This window comes from Crocodylus porosus, unplaced genomic scaffold, assembly GCF_001723895.1.
Source record: "Crocodylus porosus isolate Cpor-Errol unplaced genomic scaffold, CroPor_comp1, whole genome shotgun sequence".
Classification (NCBI taxonomy): Eukaryota; Metazoa; Chordata; order Crocodylia; family Crocodylidae; genus Crocodylus; species Crocodylus porosus.
In genome coordinates, this window is record NW_017728917.1 from 4,220,854 (window position 1) to 4,238,030 (window position 17,177).

At 46.3% G+C, this 17,177-nt stretch overlaps 1 protein-coding gene across 2 annotated transcripts in view; it reads left to right on the plus strand.

Moving 5' to 3' along the window:
- Nucleotides 1–7,143: 7,143 nt before the first annotated feature.
- Nucleotides 7,144–17,177, plus strand: part of SUMF1 (sulfatase modifying factor 1) — a 59,471-nt gene continuing 49,437 nt past the window's right edge. For both annotated transcript variants that reach the window (XM_019536603.1, XM_019536604.1), the window contains exons 1-3: nucleotides 7,144–7,326; nucleotides 13,038–13,211; nucleotides 15,695–15,769. In XM_019536603.1, coding sequence (XP_019392148.1) covers nucleotides 7,144–7,326; nucleotides 13,038–13,211; nucleotides 15,695–15,769 — 432 coding nt within the window. The remainder of the gene's footprint in view (nucleotides 7,327–13,037; nucleotides 13,212–15,694; nucleotides 15,770–17,177) is intronic.

Below are 17,177 nucleotides of genomic sequence, written 5' to 3' on the forward strand. Positions count from 1 at the left end.
TCTGTGCCTGTGGGTGGTGGGGCCAGCTGTACACACCACAGCCTGGGCTGCTTCCCACATGTGGGCTAGGCAGGGTCAGGGGACCTGCTGCAGACCAAACAGAATTGCTTGTCAGGCCGGATCTGGCCCGCAGGCTGGATCTTGCCCACCCTGACTTAATGGTGTGTTAAATGGTCTTAGACTCCCATAACATGAAAGAGAGGAGAGTTGGTGGAGAGGGTCCCAGGTTATGTGTGTAGCAATGATGCACTAAATGTCGATAATATTATTGCATGCAATGGTGGCTATGGATGGGATATTACTCAGGAGCAGTGATTCTCACCCAGGGTACCCCAAGATCCTCTGATGTACGCACACTTCACAAAATAGGCATCCACAGCGTCAAACATTCTGCCCTGTTGTGTGGGCTTTTGGAGTTCTTTGCACCAGAAGGATTGCTCTATTATTTTTCCACAGTCAAAAAATGAGTGAAAGCTAAAAGGTGGTATTTTCCGAGGAGGGTCCTGAATCTAAAAAGGCTAGGAACCACCGCTCTGGAGGATGAACAAGGCCAAGAGAAGATGGAAGTTTCAGGTAGCTCAGAGTCAGCCTGAGACAGATGGAACTGGGGGAAACATATAGCAGAGTGCAATATGAATGTGTCTTACAGTAGAAGAGATAAAACCCATCCTTCCTAGAAATCTCAAGGAAATGTTTCAAGCCTATCAGTTACAAAATGTTATAGAAATTGTCTACAGGGGATAAAATGGATGTCTGAGTACTGGTGAACCAGATACTTCATAAGGAACTGAAGGGTTAAAAAGACATCTTTTTTTCTCTTCCTCTTCTTTTACCTCTTTCTGAGCACATCATGGGAGCAATTAATTTGGGAACAGGGCACCATCTTTACATTTTGGCAAAGAGTTTTCTTGGGGCAAGGAGAGGAAATCACGCTGACAAACACGGGGCCTTCAGCTAGAAAGCCCTTCAAATGCTGTAAGAATCTACTTATGTTTTCTGATGATTCTCAGCTACACAGATCATTCCTTTTCTCCTTCTGCAGTAACTTGGCTTTCTAATATGTTACAGTTAGAAGTCTTCCTGTTGCTAATATTAGCTTATTGGATCACTAATAGATGGCTATAAATTAAAATGGCTACTCTAAAAGTCTACCTTAAGGGTTTTCTGAAATCAACACACTCACCTGATCCTTCCAGCCATTGCACCATTGCACTCTAGACACCCATCAACTGACAAGACCGAATACAGCAGATCTAGTGACTATAAAAGTTTCCATACATACATTATCCTTCATGAGTATGCCATCTATTCAGTTTGGCAGCCCTTCGAGCTTCCGTGAAAGGCTGCCTCTCCCTGCCCTTACATATGGTTTGAAGCAGCATTGGATTTCTAATTTGCTGCATCTTGAAAACAACGTATGCAGGGTTCGTTCTCAATTTAGATCACACATGGCATATAACAAGGACCTAACTTCAACGTAGGTGATCCAGAGGTACATGCAATGGAGGGACTGTGTAAGTGCAAGGAACAATCAGGAACTTGCAGAAGAAACATTGTAAATAGCATTACACAGAAGTGCCGTTTCAGCCTTGTGCAAGGGGTATGTAAGGTGACCATCATGGAGGACAGTCCAGTTGCCCTCTGTCTTCTATTGATACAAAACCCAGATGCCTTTATGTTCTCTATTTTTCTCTTGAAAAATAGAAGACATAAAGGCATCCGGGTTTTGTATCAATAGAGGACAGAGGACAGAGTAGCGAATAACCAGAATGTCCTCTGTGATGGCCACCCTAGGGGTATGCATTACACTCAGTTACCTGTATTTCTTGAGGCTTGAAAAAGAGGCCCGGTACAAATAACACTTGAAGTATGACTTCTACCATTACATCACTCTGCTGTCTTATATCTACTTTGAACTTGATTCTAGGCCTTCAATATCTTATGGTATGTGAATTCAGGGCTCATGAAAGATGAAGGCTACTTACAGTTGAAACCTTGCTTGCTGAGAACAAAGCAACTTTCTCTCTGCTAGCCTGCCTGCCATTAACTCTGACTTGTAACATCATATTAGTCAGAAGGTATTTGAGCCACTGGGGTTGCTTTTTTAATTTCATATGTTTGTTACTATTTGATTAGCTGCATCGGCAGCAGCCATGGGAGAAGTGTTCATGTAAACAGAGTTCCAGGAGGCTCCCAGGACTTTAAAGACCAAACTACCTAATCTGGCTCACTATGGCATGGTGACCAAAATGCTCCCACCACCAGGCCCTTATCAGCGCCAGCACTCTGATCAGTATTACCACAGGGGAAGTGAAGAGTTCATAGCCATGGTGGATAGTTCTAGGTAGGCAAAAAGGCTCAACGTCAGCATTTGGGTTTGTGCAGTTGAGGGTTGTGCTTCCACTCAGTGTCTCTAAGTTTTTCCATGGAAGACCTTCACCAAGACGAGCTTTGACATCCTTGTTTTTTTTCTGAACGAACAAACAGACGGACAAAGAGCTTTTTTTTCCCAGTTTTTAATTTCTATAGCATAAAGAAGCAAAACCAGGCTTTCACCTCTTCCCAGAGTCCATACACTATTGTAGGAAGTAGCCCAGTAAAGTCAATATGACTATTCATTTAGTGAGCTACGACACACTTTGTGTACAAGGGAGGCACGGTTAAGCTTGCAGTGGAAAAAGTTGGTTGTCTCTGAATCTGTTGAGAGCAGAGTCATTATTAATAAATGAAATCAGCAAAAAGACCCTGGCAGCCTCAGTGCTCCAAAGCAAAAGCCAGGTTTTTTTTTCAGAACTGAACTGTATTTTGTCCCTGTTGGATCCAGCCCTTGGAGGGAGCACTGGTGCTCCAATCTATTCCATGGAGGTGCAGAAAAACAGCATAAAAGCATTTTGAAAATGAAGGAACGAGAACAAAGGAGCAGGATACACCACAGACACGTCCCTGTTCCTAGGGTAAGAACTGGTTTGCTGGAACCCAACAATGACACTTAAATAACGTGGTCTTAAGAAGGGGAAATTGCTCAGCCGATTGTTTTCACTTCTATAGGTAACAGAATTCCTCAGTGTGCCATTTTCCTGCAATTTGCATTGGGCTGGAAACAGAGAGGAAGAGAGTGAGTTGGGGGTAATTCCTTTGCATTTGAATGGGCGCAATGGGTAACAATCATTCCTGTAAATAAGAAGAATGTTTATAGTTTCTGACCCCAAAAGCAGCATGAGCGGCTTTGTTTGATAATTAAATTTGTGTTCATTTGTTTGTTCTTCACTCTGTTCCTTTTTTTCAAGTACGTCACAGGGCAAAAGGGACCTGTGATAAATAAACTGGAAAGCATGGAAAGCACTGTCATTTTAATGTGGAGGAAATGTTCAGGCTAGGAAATGAAATGTAGTAGGGTTCCAAATGATAAAGGCAATATGAAATTCTTCCTTCTCCTTTCGAAGGACTAATGGGGCTAATCTGTTCAGATCAAGATGGTAGTAAAGGTTTTCAACTGAATTAGTGAAGATTTGTTCTACATTCCTAATCCACCGCCCAAAAAAAATCTCTCCATGGGTTCATTCATGGACGGACAAGGATGGCTGATCGAGGCCTGAATGGGTTAGATCCTGACTTGGAGTACCTGCCCTGCTTGCACACGGGTCTGTATGGCAATAAAGATCCAACTCCCTTTGCCTCTGGGTGAGCTGAAAGAATCTTGGATTGATGCTACAGGAGTAAGCAGGCACCAAGCACCTGCTACTCCCCCAGCTCTCTAGCGGGAAGAGAAGAAGTGGGTTGAGTCTTGGCTCTGATCTCAAAGCACTAGCCAGCACAGCTGAGCTGGCATGGAGTGGGATAGCAATTTGCTTGCTCATAGCAGGCAACAAATTACTACCTTTCCCGTACATGAAGAGGGGCAGGGAACTGTGCCTGAGATGGCTTATGAGATGACATACCAACATGATTCCTCACACTGGGGACCTGCAGCAAGGAACAGATGCTGTTGAGGAGGAGACAGGGTACATGCAGAGTGAGCCATCCCTGGTTGCAACAGGCAACTGTACTACTTCCTTGGCTCTAAGCTGTAACTCTGAAAGGTTTTGGCTTCCTCATCCCCCGTGAACAATGACGCTTGGATCCTGGAGGCCTACATCCCCTCTTTCACCTTGGACCCTGCAACTTTCTTGCTCGACGTGGCAGCCTAACCCCTTTTCCCACTGAAATCAGGACATGCTCTGCCACTGATTTCAGCAGAAATGGAGCCAGACTGCTCATTGGGACTTACAGCTGCATCTTGGATGAGACTCAGAGGATAGCTTTCATTTTGTAGATACTTCTCTTTAGAGCTGCTGTTTCTTAGATTTGCTTTAAAAGAAAAAGAATGCGAGGTGGAAGTCTAGTCAGTCAGTGGTATGTGGTCCCAGAGCCATTCCCAGAACATTTACATTGGCAAAGAAAGTATTTCCCTAATGTAATTAATACATGTAATGATAGTGCTTAGCGCTTCAGAGTGCTTTTCCTCCATGCCTCTGAAAGCACTTTGCAGAGGAGCGTAAGTATCATTGTCTCCAGTTGAGGTGCAGAGATAGGTGCAAACTGACTCATTCAAGGCCACATTGCAAACTAGGACCAAGGGGAGGAAGAGAACTCAGCAATCTGGCTACATGGGAGCATTCAGGAAAGCTAAGGCAAAACAGCTAGCGGTGATGCTCACGTGCATTAATCAGCTGCAGAGGCGGCTTTTTAGCTATGGCTCCTGGGGCATGTTGTCTCTACTGTTAAAAGGCAAACTCCCCACAACCGTATGTGCATTTTACACAGTTGCTGCTAGAGGAAAGTAACATTCGATGCATGTCCCAAGGAGATATTTGTATATTTTGCCCCACTGTTTCCAAAAGAGCTGGCAAATGAAAGTACTCTCATGAGTCCTCACATTTTCAGCATAATTACCCCAGCACCATCCTAATTTGGCTCTTCCTGTGGTCTAAACATCGCCTAATAGCATAATTAGCTGAACATCCAGTGACCCCCAAGGCACAGCATTTGATGTCCACTGGGCCCAGAGCTAGATCACTCCCAGCTACACAGCCTCTGAATTTTCTACTGTTTTCCCTGAGGAGTGAGAACAGGAAACAAGGAGGTTAAGGCCACAGGATTTTATTTCTGGAGGGGTGACAAAGTAGATACAACATTTCATAAAGGACAGCTTAGATATGGCTTTCTAACAAATCCAATTAAACTGCGTACAGTGATGAAACGCACCCGGAGTCCAGAGCACAGGATATGATGTCCCGGCATATGGGCTGGTCCTTTGGTTTTATTTTGGTCTTGTTTATTTCAGCACAAACAGCTATTTTTAGAAGACCGTACAACAAACCTCCAATGGCAGAGACTCCGGCAAAGAAGCTATTGCCAGATGAAAGCTGCGGCCTCATCAAGATGCTTTTGACTGGCGGTGAGCCTTTGCCTTCACCTTCTCTCCTCCAGTCATTGACACTGCCTCTGGCTGTTCATTCATCCAAAAAAATGCCCTGCCTGCAGGCCTGTCAGAGGTCCAGGAAGGGAAACCAGTGCTGTTAACAAGATAAGCCATCTTGCAGCAGACAACACTTCTGGCATCAGTCTGGACCCTGGGAATTGCACTGGTGTTTTTAATGGGTTTTGGGTCCAGGGCTTTAACACCCACCCATGCACTCGGCCAGGGACTGCAGCAGGCAGCTCAGCTGGGGCTAATCATCTAGGCCAGTGGTTTTCAACCTTTTTTCATTTGCAGACCCCTAAATATTTTTCAAATGGAGGTGCTGACTGCTGTGAATTGTAAGTGTGGGTGTTCACGTACTTTTGAATGATCATAGTCATCTTTTGCAGCCCCCTCAGACTGAAACCCCAGGGGGCCACGGACCACAAGCTGAAAACCACTGGCTTGCCAGCCACCGTTGTGTTGGGTCTGGGCATGAATGACTGGTGCCTCTGGAGACTGGGGGTGGGCACCATTTGTAGTAGGCGGCGAGCAGCGAGCGGAGACTGCCCGCGGTCGCCGACAGTGGTATCAGTGGCAGGGGCAAGGGGGTGGTGAGCAGCAAGCAGGGACTGCCCGCAGATGCTGGCGGCATTGTTGACGCCGGCTGGAGGCAAGTGGGGATCACCCCACAGATGCCAGCAGTGGTATTGGCAGCAGCGAGCAGGAGCATGCATCGCCTATGGGCCTGGGGCTAATGAGCTCTGCCCCCACTGACTCCTGGCTTCCCATTTCCTGACTCTGCTGGCTCTGTTCTCCAACACGGCCCCATGGATCATTCCTTGGACTTAGTAACTTGGCTCCTGCCCCCAGCCTGAGTTGTTGACTCTGCTCCCAGATTTCCCTCTGCAGGGGGACTGCTGGACTTGGCCTGGTTCCTATCTGACCAGACTGCTGATGCCCTGGCCCTTATACATGTGGTGCCAGGCACATCCCTGCACGCCAGGCCAGCTGTGCTCCGCTGTGGGACCTGGTGGCTGGAAGATCTTGGCCCCCGGTGAGCACGGCCTAGGCTTGCCAGCTCCATTTAAGTCTGTTCCAGGAGGTTTCATCACACAGCAGCGGCGATGCGTAGTGGGTGCACATGTACCCCCTGAGCTTGGCAGTGCACCCCCTTGCAAAAAGCGCTGCCGACACTGCCTGTGGGTGGTCAGTGCTTGCCACCTCCCCTGGCTCCCGTCTGCAGGCAGTCCCCGATCGCCGCTAGCCACTGCTGCGAGCAGTCAGCACCGCTGGTCAGCGCTCGCCACCCCTGCTGCCGACACCGCCTCCGTGCCCCCCCAGCCTCCGGGGACACACGGCTTTCACATCATGCGCCATAATGACATTCATGACTTTATATCAGCAAGGCAAATGCACACAATTATTAAACTGGCAAAACCCACTGCACTGCTGTATACAGTGGGCTTTAATTTCACCATAATGAATGCCCTATCATTGACCTCCTGGGTGACTCTCTGCCTCTCCTGGAGATTGAGAGCCGAGTCCTGGGCAGGGAAACCGAGCCCTTGAGATAGAAACAGCTGGCATGGCAGGGCCCTCACTCCCAAGGCACGGCGGCCGAGGAGGCGCGCAGCGGCTGCCGGCCTTTTAAGAGCAGCGCCGGGTCAGCTGACTTCCAGTCACGTGGCTTCAGCACCAACATGGCCGCGCCCATGGCGGCGCGGGGTTCTGTGGCGGCGGCGCTGCTGGTGCTGGGCCTGGTGCTGTGCGCGGCGGTGGGCGAGGCTGGCGGGGCCTGCGGCTGCGGACCGGACCGGGCGGGGGCAGCGGCAGCGCGGCGCTACTCCCCGGAGGCCAGCGCGCAGCGCCCCGGGCGCGGCCAGGTGCGGATGCCCCGCGGCTTGAGGCGCCCCCCAGCGCCTCGCCGGGAGGGGAAGGGTCTGGGCGGCCCCAGGACCGGGCAGAGACGGGGACGGGCCTGCTGGTCTGCTCCATCACCGTCTAGAAGACGTGCGGGAGCGGAGGCCCTTGAGGAAGCAGTAGTAGCTTTAGGCTTGGGTCAAAACAAGGCCGAACGGGCAGTGGTGGTCACGGGCTGGGAGTGGCAGCGGGCCTAAGGAGCCAGCGGGACTCTACCTGCAGATGTGAATAGCTGCGGGGCTGGGGAACGGCCCTGGGGGTCACTCTGCCCCCAGTCAGAGCCTCCTTCCTGGTTGGATGTGGCGCAGAAAGGCCAAAGGAGCCACCCAGGCGGTGCGATGTCTGCTGCTGCCGAGAGTGGTAGGGCCGAGTAGAGGTAGCTGCAGGTGTGCAGTGTTTCTTCCTGGCTCTGGTTCTATTCCCACGGCAGGCTGAGGGTGTGTTTCTAGCTGCCAAATGGTTAGTCTGGAGAGAGAGAAATGTGACCAGCTTGATTAAGTTGGGAAGGCATGGCTTGCTGCTGTAACTGAGAAACAAGGGTGTCCACTTCATGCAACACAGAAGCAGTGGGTTTTGAAAGGATGAAAAACAACTTATTTACAGAGCTTAAATCTACTCGTGGACTGTACTGTGTTGGGTCGCCATAGGGTCGTACAACTTTGAGGGTCCAAAACATTAGGGTTCAGGTGGGTATTTGATGCCAAATCATCAACTGCTGAAACTTCAGTAACTCAGTTGACTTCATTGGAGCTGAGAGAACTTAGACTGTATCCCTAACCATTCACTGCTAGTCTCAGAAGCTTGTCTGCACACAGAGGACTGCAAAACCCTCTCTGCACAACTTCCTCCTGCCAGAAACTCAAATGTGCTCATTAGCCATGTGGTTAGATGTGCAGACCAGGCTGGGAGTGCAGTGACTCAGTTGACAGTAGTTGTGGCTAGAGCCTGGAGTGGTGTCACCAATGGTGCCTTCAGAAAGTCTTCCACACCCAATGGGGAAGATCAGCAAGGATGCTGGTGTTTGTGGTGAAGTCAGTGTTACCAGCATGGTGCTGGTGAGTTCAGTGAAGTTGTGATTGAGGATCCTCACAGTGGAGGCTGTTCCCATGTGACTCTCCACATCAAATGGGAAGACTTTCTGGAGCCCTCCAGGCTCTAGAGATGACCACAGAACTGCACATCTAATCACATGGCTAATGAGAATATTTGAGTTTCTGAATCTTGAGATGGGGAAGTCCTGCAGAGAGGGTTTTGCAGTCCCCTGTGTGCACAGTCCTCTGAGCCTGTGAGTGAATAGTTAGGGACATAGATCTCTCATGCAGAGGGAGGAACAGAATTAAAACTGGGGACTAGACCTACTCATAGCTCTTCCTGTATGGTGTTTCTGTGGAGGAACTGTGGTTATCTTAAGGGTTGGCTGGTACAGAGCTAAATTAACTGACTGGAGAGCCCTGGAGGGTGTCTAAAGTATCATGAACCACTTCATGTAGAACTCAGAAAAAGAATTCTGTTTAGACACTTTAATCATTAGGTACTTAAGCATTGTGTTTCTTGAGTGTGTTTTATTACTGAAAGTGCTTCCATGACTGAATGAATTTGGCTGCTTCTTGTCAGCTGTGTAGAGTAAACTGGAATCTGTGAGAGGTGTGGGTATTGTCATATTGCAGATTCAGATGAACAATAAGTACTAGGAAGAAGGGAACATCTCGAGCTATTGCAGGCCTCATGAAAATGAGGAACTTGAATATGGGCGTCATCTCTGACAGACTCCCATGCTGATGGATTAGATTGGCCTTGGTTGAAAATGTGACTCTTCAGTATTTTATTAGTGACTTCTTTGCTGCTGGAACGTGTAGCTGTTCTGGTGACATCTTCCTATTGAACAGAGGTTGGCAAAATACGGCCTTCCAGGTGATTTTTCTGCTCCCCCCCCAGTCTGGTCACAGGCAGTGCCTACCAGTTCACTGTATCTGGCTTGGCTCTGGGCTGCCCCTGCTGTGCTCGCATGGGGCTGAGCCCTGCTCACTCCTGCATGGGCAGCGCATGCTGTGCTCCCACCTGCTCGTGCTGTGCTCCCACCCTTATCTGTGGGATGGCCTTGACCTGGCCCTGCAGGTAGAGAAGTGGCAGTGGTGGTGGGCAGGTGGAGAGAGGGGAGGGTGTGGGGGGAGGGCAGGGAAGGGGTGGGGGAAGTGATGGTGGCTATGGAGAGGCTGGGGGAGCACAGGGCCTGCACCGCTGCACAGGGTGTCTCCGTTAATATATTAAGGGACTTGGGTGGGGGAGGGGGCTGCCTAGTGTAAGCCTGTGGTTGTGCGGTTCGGGGTAATAGCGTTCTCAGTACTACAGATGTTTTTCTCGGATGCTGTAGTTCCCTACCAGTGTAAAACCACTGTGTGGGTGCAAACTGGTGTTACTGGGTTGTCAGTCAAGTTCTTGTATGTATCTTGCAACGTATTCTGCAACACGTGTGTTTAGCCATGCCTTTGGCTTTGTATGGACTACTCGTTTTTCTAAACTCTTTGTTCTTTTTTTCTATTTTAATTAAACTCATTTGAGATGTGATGCCCAGGACTGAACATGTTGTTTTAAGGGAGGCTATTTGGAACCAGTTTTCTTTGTCTTCATTTTACTTATCGTTGGCAATTTTAATAGGCAATGTACTGATTCATTATGAAGGCAAAATGAAACGGCAGAGCATGGATCTGGAAGATCTGCTGTCTGTAGTATAGAAAACCTTGAATACCTTTAATAGACAGTGGATATTCTCTAATAGTCCTACAGACCTTCATTATGGGGTAGGAAGAGTATAAAATGCATCAGTTTTTAGTGATTTTTCTTCCTTTCTTTGTTTTTAACCAACAACCAGGGAAGATTCATTTGATCTTTAAATTGACTTATTTAGATCTGTAAGCTTCAAGTTCATCAAAATAAAAGCAAGGTTATTCCTGTGATCGTTCTTTAAGCTTTGTAGGGAAGGAGAACCACAGTGGTTATGAGTCTTTTCTCATCTGCTACTCTAGCTTTATTTGTATAATGTTAGGGGTGTCAGATATCCAGCCCATGGGGGTATATGGTCCAGCCCATGCATGGGTTGCTAGACCAATCTTTGTGTGTTGGTCCTGGGCCTGGCCTGGCCCGGCTGGCCCACATGCTGCAGGGCTGGGACCTGGCACTGTGCGCTCTGCAGGCAGTACAGGGGTTAATCTGGTGCACATGCTGGATATGTGCTCTGTTGGCCTGGTCCTGCATGCAGGCTCTGGTGCCAGTCTGCACTGGTCCATACCAGAACCAATGCAAAGAACCAATCTGGCAGGGCTCTGCATGCAGTGCATGTCTTGTGTCGGCCCTTTGTGCTCCCTAGCCCTGCGTGACATGCATAGCATCTACCAGCCTCAGGGCTGCATGTGACATCGTGTCTGGTTCCAGTCTGGCCTGCAGACTGGCCTGGTGACCCTTTGGGGAGGTCAAATGAGTTGGACAGCCCTGGTGCAATGAATACTATATAGCCTGATACTTTTCTTTGTGCTTCTGGTAGGATCCCGGTCAGTTAAACTGAAGTGAAACTTTCTCTCCTTGAGGTTAAGATCCAGTAGAGAGAATATACATGGAGTGCAAAATACAAGGAGTTCAAAGAGAGTTCCAATACACATTTTACTTTCTGAGCAGTAAAGAAAATTTATGACACACAAATTTAATCAAAATGCTCAGAAAACTTAATGACCTCCGTGTTAATGACCTAGTAGTATTTTCATAGATCTCAAATCTTCCGTGAAGGACTGTGGTTATGTTGTTCGAAACTCCATGGAGGATATTATTGCTGTCAGATAAAATTTATGTCTCGTTACTTTGATTTGCTATTGCATTCATATTCGTCTCTAAATGGGTATTTTCTTAGAACCTTCTTATTTTTAATTTGGAGGTGAACTGACTGAAGCATGTTTTATTCAAGGGTTGCCATCGCAAAATTATTTCAAATGATGGAGTAGAGGATGAATGAATTGAGTGGGTAGTGCCCAATTTAATGATGGCATGAACAGCATCTAAATCCACTGGGGCCAAAGGGGATTGCAGCTGTTGGGGAAGGGAGGTGGGAGGGGAAGTACAAGGCTTTCTTTCTCCATCACTTTGGCATCTTGCACGCTTTTATAGTCTCTAATTTTGCTGCTTCTTGGATGTTTCCATGGAGGCAGTGAACTATATACTATAGAAAGTGTGTGTGTATGGGGGGGGGGGAATCTCTCAAGTGCAGCCCACCCCAAGAACTCCAAAATGGTTTCAGTCACCACCTTGATAATCCATAATATGTTTAAAAATAAGCTTCAGAGTCCTATGTAAAGCTCAAATGTACCTGTTAGGAACTCTGATCGAAATGTAAGGATTATAAACCTATGATCCCAAAAGCAGCCAAGGGGGTTATACAATTCTTTCTCTGACCTTGATACCTGAGGCAGGGCAGCTGTAACTCCAGCTGGGGCATTTAGTAACTAACTACTTATGGATTATTTTTTATAGATCATGTCCTCCAGTCATACCCTTACTCATTGGTGTTTGGCATCCACCTCCCTTACTTCTTAGAAAGGGATGCTTTTGGTTCATGAGGAGGGGGCCTTCTGCCTTTAAAACTGGCTCTCCAAAGACACCTGGCTATTGTTTCAATTCCCCCATCTCCCATCTTGCTATTCAGAAATGCGTTGAGTGCCAGCTGCTCTTGGGTTGTCTGTGATAAGGTGCACACAGCCTGCATCTGATGGTATCTGGATGGCATAACCTGTATCACCTGCCAGTTAAAGCAAAAGCTTCTCTCTGAATTCAGTTAGAAGTTTTTTAAACTGGGGAAAAATAATAAACATTTGGGGGCTCTAATTGAGAGGGAAATGACTCGTACTTCATTGGTGTCATCTCAGCTCTCCCCTAGCTGCAAAGGCAGCCTATTACAAGGTCCTGGCAGTTTGGGGATCATCCATTCTTTTATTGCTTGTAAACCTCATGCTTTTTGAGGGGCCTTGGGAATAACCCAACTTACTGTCCTTTTTTTAGGAGTGAGTGATGTCTGTCTGTCTGTCTGTCAACAAGAATGGGGGGAAGGGATGAAGAAATGGATTTTGTTTCCTCTAGAATTAGGCTGAAGCATTAAAGTCGATAGTCTTCCTCGAGGTGAGGAATAACTTTGTCATTTCTCCCTTACTTCCTGAGGGTAAATCAATAGCGGTGGGCCAGTCTTGCTCCTTCCAAATCCCCAGGCTGCCTGTCTACATGGTGAGACTACTTCACAAAATAGAGATATTGGAGTCTTTCCTTTTGCAGTGAGCAAGATGCACTTGGTTTTTTTTATTGTTATTATTGTCTACTACCTAAGGCTTCATGTGAAAGCAGTGTACTGAGATGTGTCTAGACTTCAGTAGGAGATCTGAACTGCCCATGAGCTTGGAGCAAGGCAGTTTGAGAACTGAGTTTATATTGGAGTTTGGAGCCCTCTCTACTTGCCTTTCACACACTTCAAATCTAAAATCTTAATATCCTTGTATTTTATTGGGTGATGTTGCACTGTGAAGGCAGCACTGTGAAAAGCCAGATCAGTTCTTCTTTCAGTCTGCTAGGAGGGAGAACCATAGCCAGCTCTTAATGTAGAAATAATTCCTGTTGTTCTCACTCCCATCTGTTTCTATTGCAGATGGTCCCTATTCCAGCTGGAGTGTTCATGATGGGGACTGATGAACCTGAGATACGGCAGGATGGGGAGTGGCCTGCCAGAAGAGTTCACATTAACCTGTTCTACATGGATCAGTATGAAGTCAGCAATGCAGAGTTTGAGAAATTTGTGAATTCCACGGGCTATGTTACAGAGGTAAGGGGGAAGTGGTGGTAACTTCTCTTCTAATATAATGGCATTGCTAGGTGTATGCTGGTGCAACTCTTCTTGAAACTACTTATGGTTTGTTTTCTGGGTTTGCTGAGGGGGGGAAGGGGGGGTGTGGTTTCTGCATTCCAGACGCATGCTTTGCCCATTTTGGTTGGGAAAAGAAATGCTTTTATTACTTTTAAGGTTCCCTAGGAAGGAAAGAGGCTCCACAAAAGGACCGCCTGATTCCTGTGCTTAGAATGGGCCAAAGACAGCATGTACTTGACCATGGTTTAAATTCATGCCTGATACAACATCATTTACCTCAATAGCATTAGATGAGGTATGAATCTGGTACTCTTGTGATTTGGTATCTTGGTGTCTGTATTCATGCGGACTTCTTTGAGTAGGCACAGCAGCTGGAGGTGTGTGGGGATGGTATAGTTACAAATATCTCCCAGTAGAGCTATTCTGTTCCAGTACAGATGTGTACTGAGGCAGACTAGTGTACTGGCCTGGGTTCATACCAGTAGTACACCTTGGTAAATCTGCTTGGTATAGTCAGGCTCTGAAAGAGACTCCTTGGCTGTGTGCTTTTAATACACTGTCTTAATATGTTGGAGGGGTTTTTTAGGCAGATGATGAGACAGCTGGAGCCTCTTCAGGCTAGCTCCATGCAGCTGTGTGGTAGCAATCTGGAGAATACATGCTTTGCTGCTTGGTATCCATCTCTCTGTTAAGCAATAATAGTTGCTCTTAGCTTATTTGCAAGTACATTTAAACTATGGAAGTATAGCCTAAGCCTCTCCTACAAAGAGTAGTACTTTCTTTCCAGCCATTTCAAACAGCTGTAGTCAAATCAAGCATGTGCCTGACATGGTATAGACCTTTTAACTAAATGTTGTTCACTGCATCTTCACACCTGAGAGGAGGTAAACTAGCTTGGGATTGGATGTGATAGCCCTTCTGGTTTGCAGCTTCCCTAGAAAGCTGTTTACCTCGCTTCAGAAAAATCAGCTCGTCTGTTAAGTGCCTGACTTCACAGCTTAAGTGAGTTTGAACAGGGCTTTGTTGCAAACAGCTCCAGGGATGGGTCTTTATACAATGGAGAGTTAAGTGTGGCAATTTCTGGTGTGAAAGCCATACTTGAGTTTCAGGTGGAATGGTTAGATGTTCCACTCTGCCCCCTGGCATGAAGCCTCCTTGTACATTGGAAATGTGCTTGGAGCTAGGGTAAACAACACTGAATCCGCAGGACTCTTGGGAAGTAGCCGAGCTGGTGTCTCTACCAATGTTTGTCCGCATTACTGATTTATTGTGAGTAAACTGTATTGGCTTCACTGGTTCTCTTTCTTTTGTGAAGGGTAGAGGAGGCCCCAGTGATGTCTAGAAGTGATTTATTTTCTGCAACTTCCCATTTCTGCTCAGGTTGCAATCTGCAAAGGTTCACACACCCTGTTAAATCCCAGCCACTTGCTTTTCAGCAAAAACTAAGGAACCTACACTTGGTGGAGACTCTGTCCATATCAAGTTTAAGTTTTTCGGACTCTTTTCTAGCTAAGAAACCATACTTGCTTGCTTTTCAAAAGGGAAGGCAGGCTTTCCTGTTTTTGCTTGCCAAAATGAAAAGGTTGAAAGGCCTCCCCCCCCCCCAGCATTAGGACTTTGTTTAGTTATGGGCATTTTCAGTCCAGAAATAGCTTTCAGAGAGTTATAGATAATGTACAATGAAAACCTTTTTGAAACTGTGAGTCTAGTGAGCTATAATAAACTCAAGAAATGAGTTGAAAAGCAAAAGTATTGAATCCTAGTAACCTGCTTTTATTTTTCTTATACACAAGCCAGGTAATTAAAAAAACAAAACAAAACACTTTTGCTGTATAAGTTTAATATTTTATTTCACAGATGCACAGTACAGCTTCTAACTTTTTCTGGAACCAGATTGGTTTTGTGGATTAAGAGAGATTTGCTGAATATCAGGGTTAAATTTTAATAGGGTATTAATATATAGTATTTTCCTATTTAAACCTTAATACATGAAGCTAGTGAGTGGTGAAGACAAATGTATCATGGCATTTAGTGCTTTTTAGCACAATTTAACATAATGCATCCCTTTAACCTGTCTTTAGTGTTTGTGTGTACCACTGCATTGATTTGTTTAAAAACAATTTGGAACAGTTGCACTTTCCCAGTCGAGAAGAGTATGAGTGTTGGTGGAAGCCCTAAGAGCTGCCATTTTCTTCACTGAATCAGTCAGTTTGCACTTCATGTAAATGAGTGGTACAGAACAATAATATCCTAGGATAATTTAGCCTTTTGTCAACTGTATGTCTATCATAGTATGCATATTCCAAATGCTTATTAGAAAGTGCATAAAACTTTGTCTTCACAGTTTCTTCTTTATTTTGGAAATAAAACAAGACCAAAAACCCAGACTAACTTAGATTAGGCTTCTGTGATTTGATTTGCATGTTTTTGTTTCCTTCTAGGCAGAGAAATTTGGAGATTCCTTTGTGTTTGAGGGCATGCTGAGTAAACAAGTGAAAGCTGAAATCCACCAAGCAGTGAGTAATAGCTTTTTCCTGTCTCCCCTTCCAACTGGTATAAAGCCTGCCTAGTGACCACAGACATGGAAGCTTTAATATTTGCAGCAATTATATTAAGTTGTGCTATGTGCCTTAATTCTTTTACAAGAACACTGGGATCAGCAAAGAGGATTTGGGTTTCAGTAAAGCAATGAGAAGAACAATAGGCTTTGTGGTTTAGTTGGTGCTGAGTCTTGGTGTACATGCAACTATTCCAAAGGGAAATGACCCTTCTCCTGGGGTCTCTTTGGCTCCCCTCCCATCTGTTCCCAAAAAAGACTGCTGTATACATTGCCCTGCCTTTCTTTTCTCTTTAGGGGAGAGCAATTTTTCCTTTTAACAGCAGAATATTATTTTTCCCTTTTAAACATCTGCAGAGGGTACCACATGAGGGTGTGTGCACATTAAGCTTTCTTTTAGCAGGCAGAAGGAAGGGCAGGCAACTTAATATTTTAACACTTCATCAGTTCACTTACACAAAAATGGTTCATCTTACAAGGTACATATTGTGCTTTTAAGTAAAGATGCTGTCTTGCAGCAATTAACCCTGTCCCAAGACCTATAGAAATGGCTGTACTGCCAGTGGCACCAGGATAAGAAAAATCCAAGAGTTAGTACCTGTGAATGCTTAACCCACAGCCTGAAACATCTTTGGTAGGTGGGACTCCTGTAAGGCAGGGGCAGCCAACCTGTGAGATGTGGCAGAGCAGGGAAGGGTGGGCAGCACAGTGGCAGCTGAGGCAAAGCAGAGAACAGAGCAGCAGATCAGGCAGAGGAAGGGGATCAGAAATGGCACTCGGAGGGCTTGAGGCTTAATTTGTAGCCAAAAAATTTGGCCTGTAATCCTGTAAGGAAAGCACTGTTAGGGATGCATCTTCTAGTCTTTTGGAGTCAGGGGATATTGAGAGATTATATTGAACCTAAAATAATAAAACAGAAGGAAGCACTTGGTATTTAGGTAATGGTATGTGCAGATGCTGAAGCTAAGGAAACACAGGTTTGTATTGTAATTGGAACTGTCTCTGGACTTGGAAATTTAAAAAATGCGACGAGAACGCTTCCACGAGAAGTGAAATTCTTATAGTTTCATACCTTCTAGGGTCGGAAGGGATTTTAGTAGATCATCTAGTCTGACACCCCCCGCCCCCCAACGGCAGGAAATAATACTGGGGTCAAACGACCCCAGCAAGATGTTCATCCAATCTCCTCTTAAAAACCCCCAGGGAAAGAGCCAGCGCCACTTCTCTTGGAAGTTGGTTCCAGATCCCGGCCACCCTGACTGTGAAGTAGCGCCTCCTGATATCTAACCTGAACCTGTCCTCTGCCAGCTTGTGACGGTTATTCCTGGTCACTCCTGGCAGTGCACGGGGGAACAGTGACTCCCCCA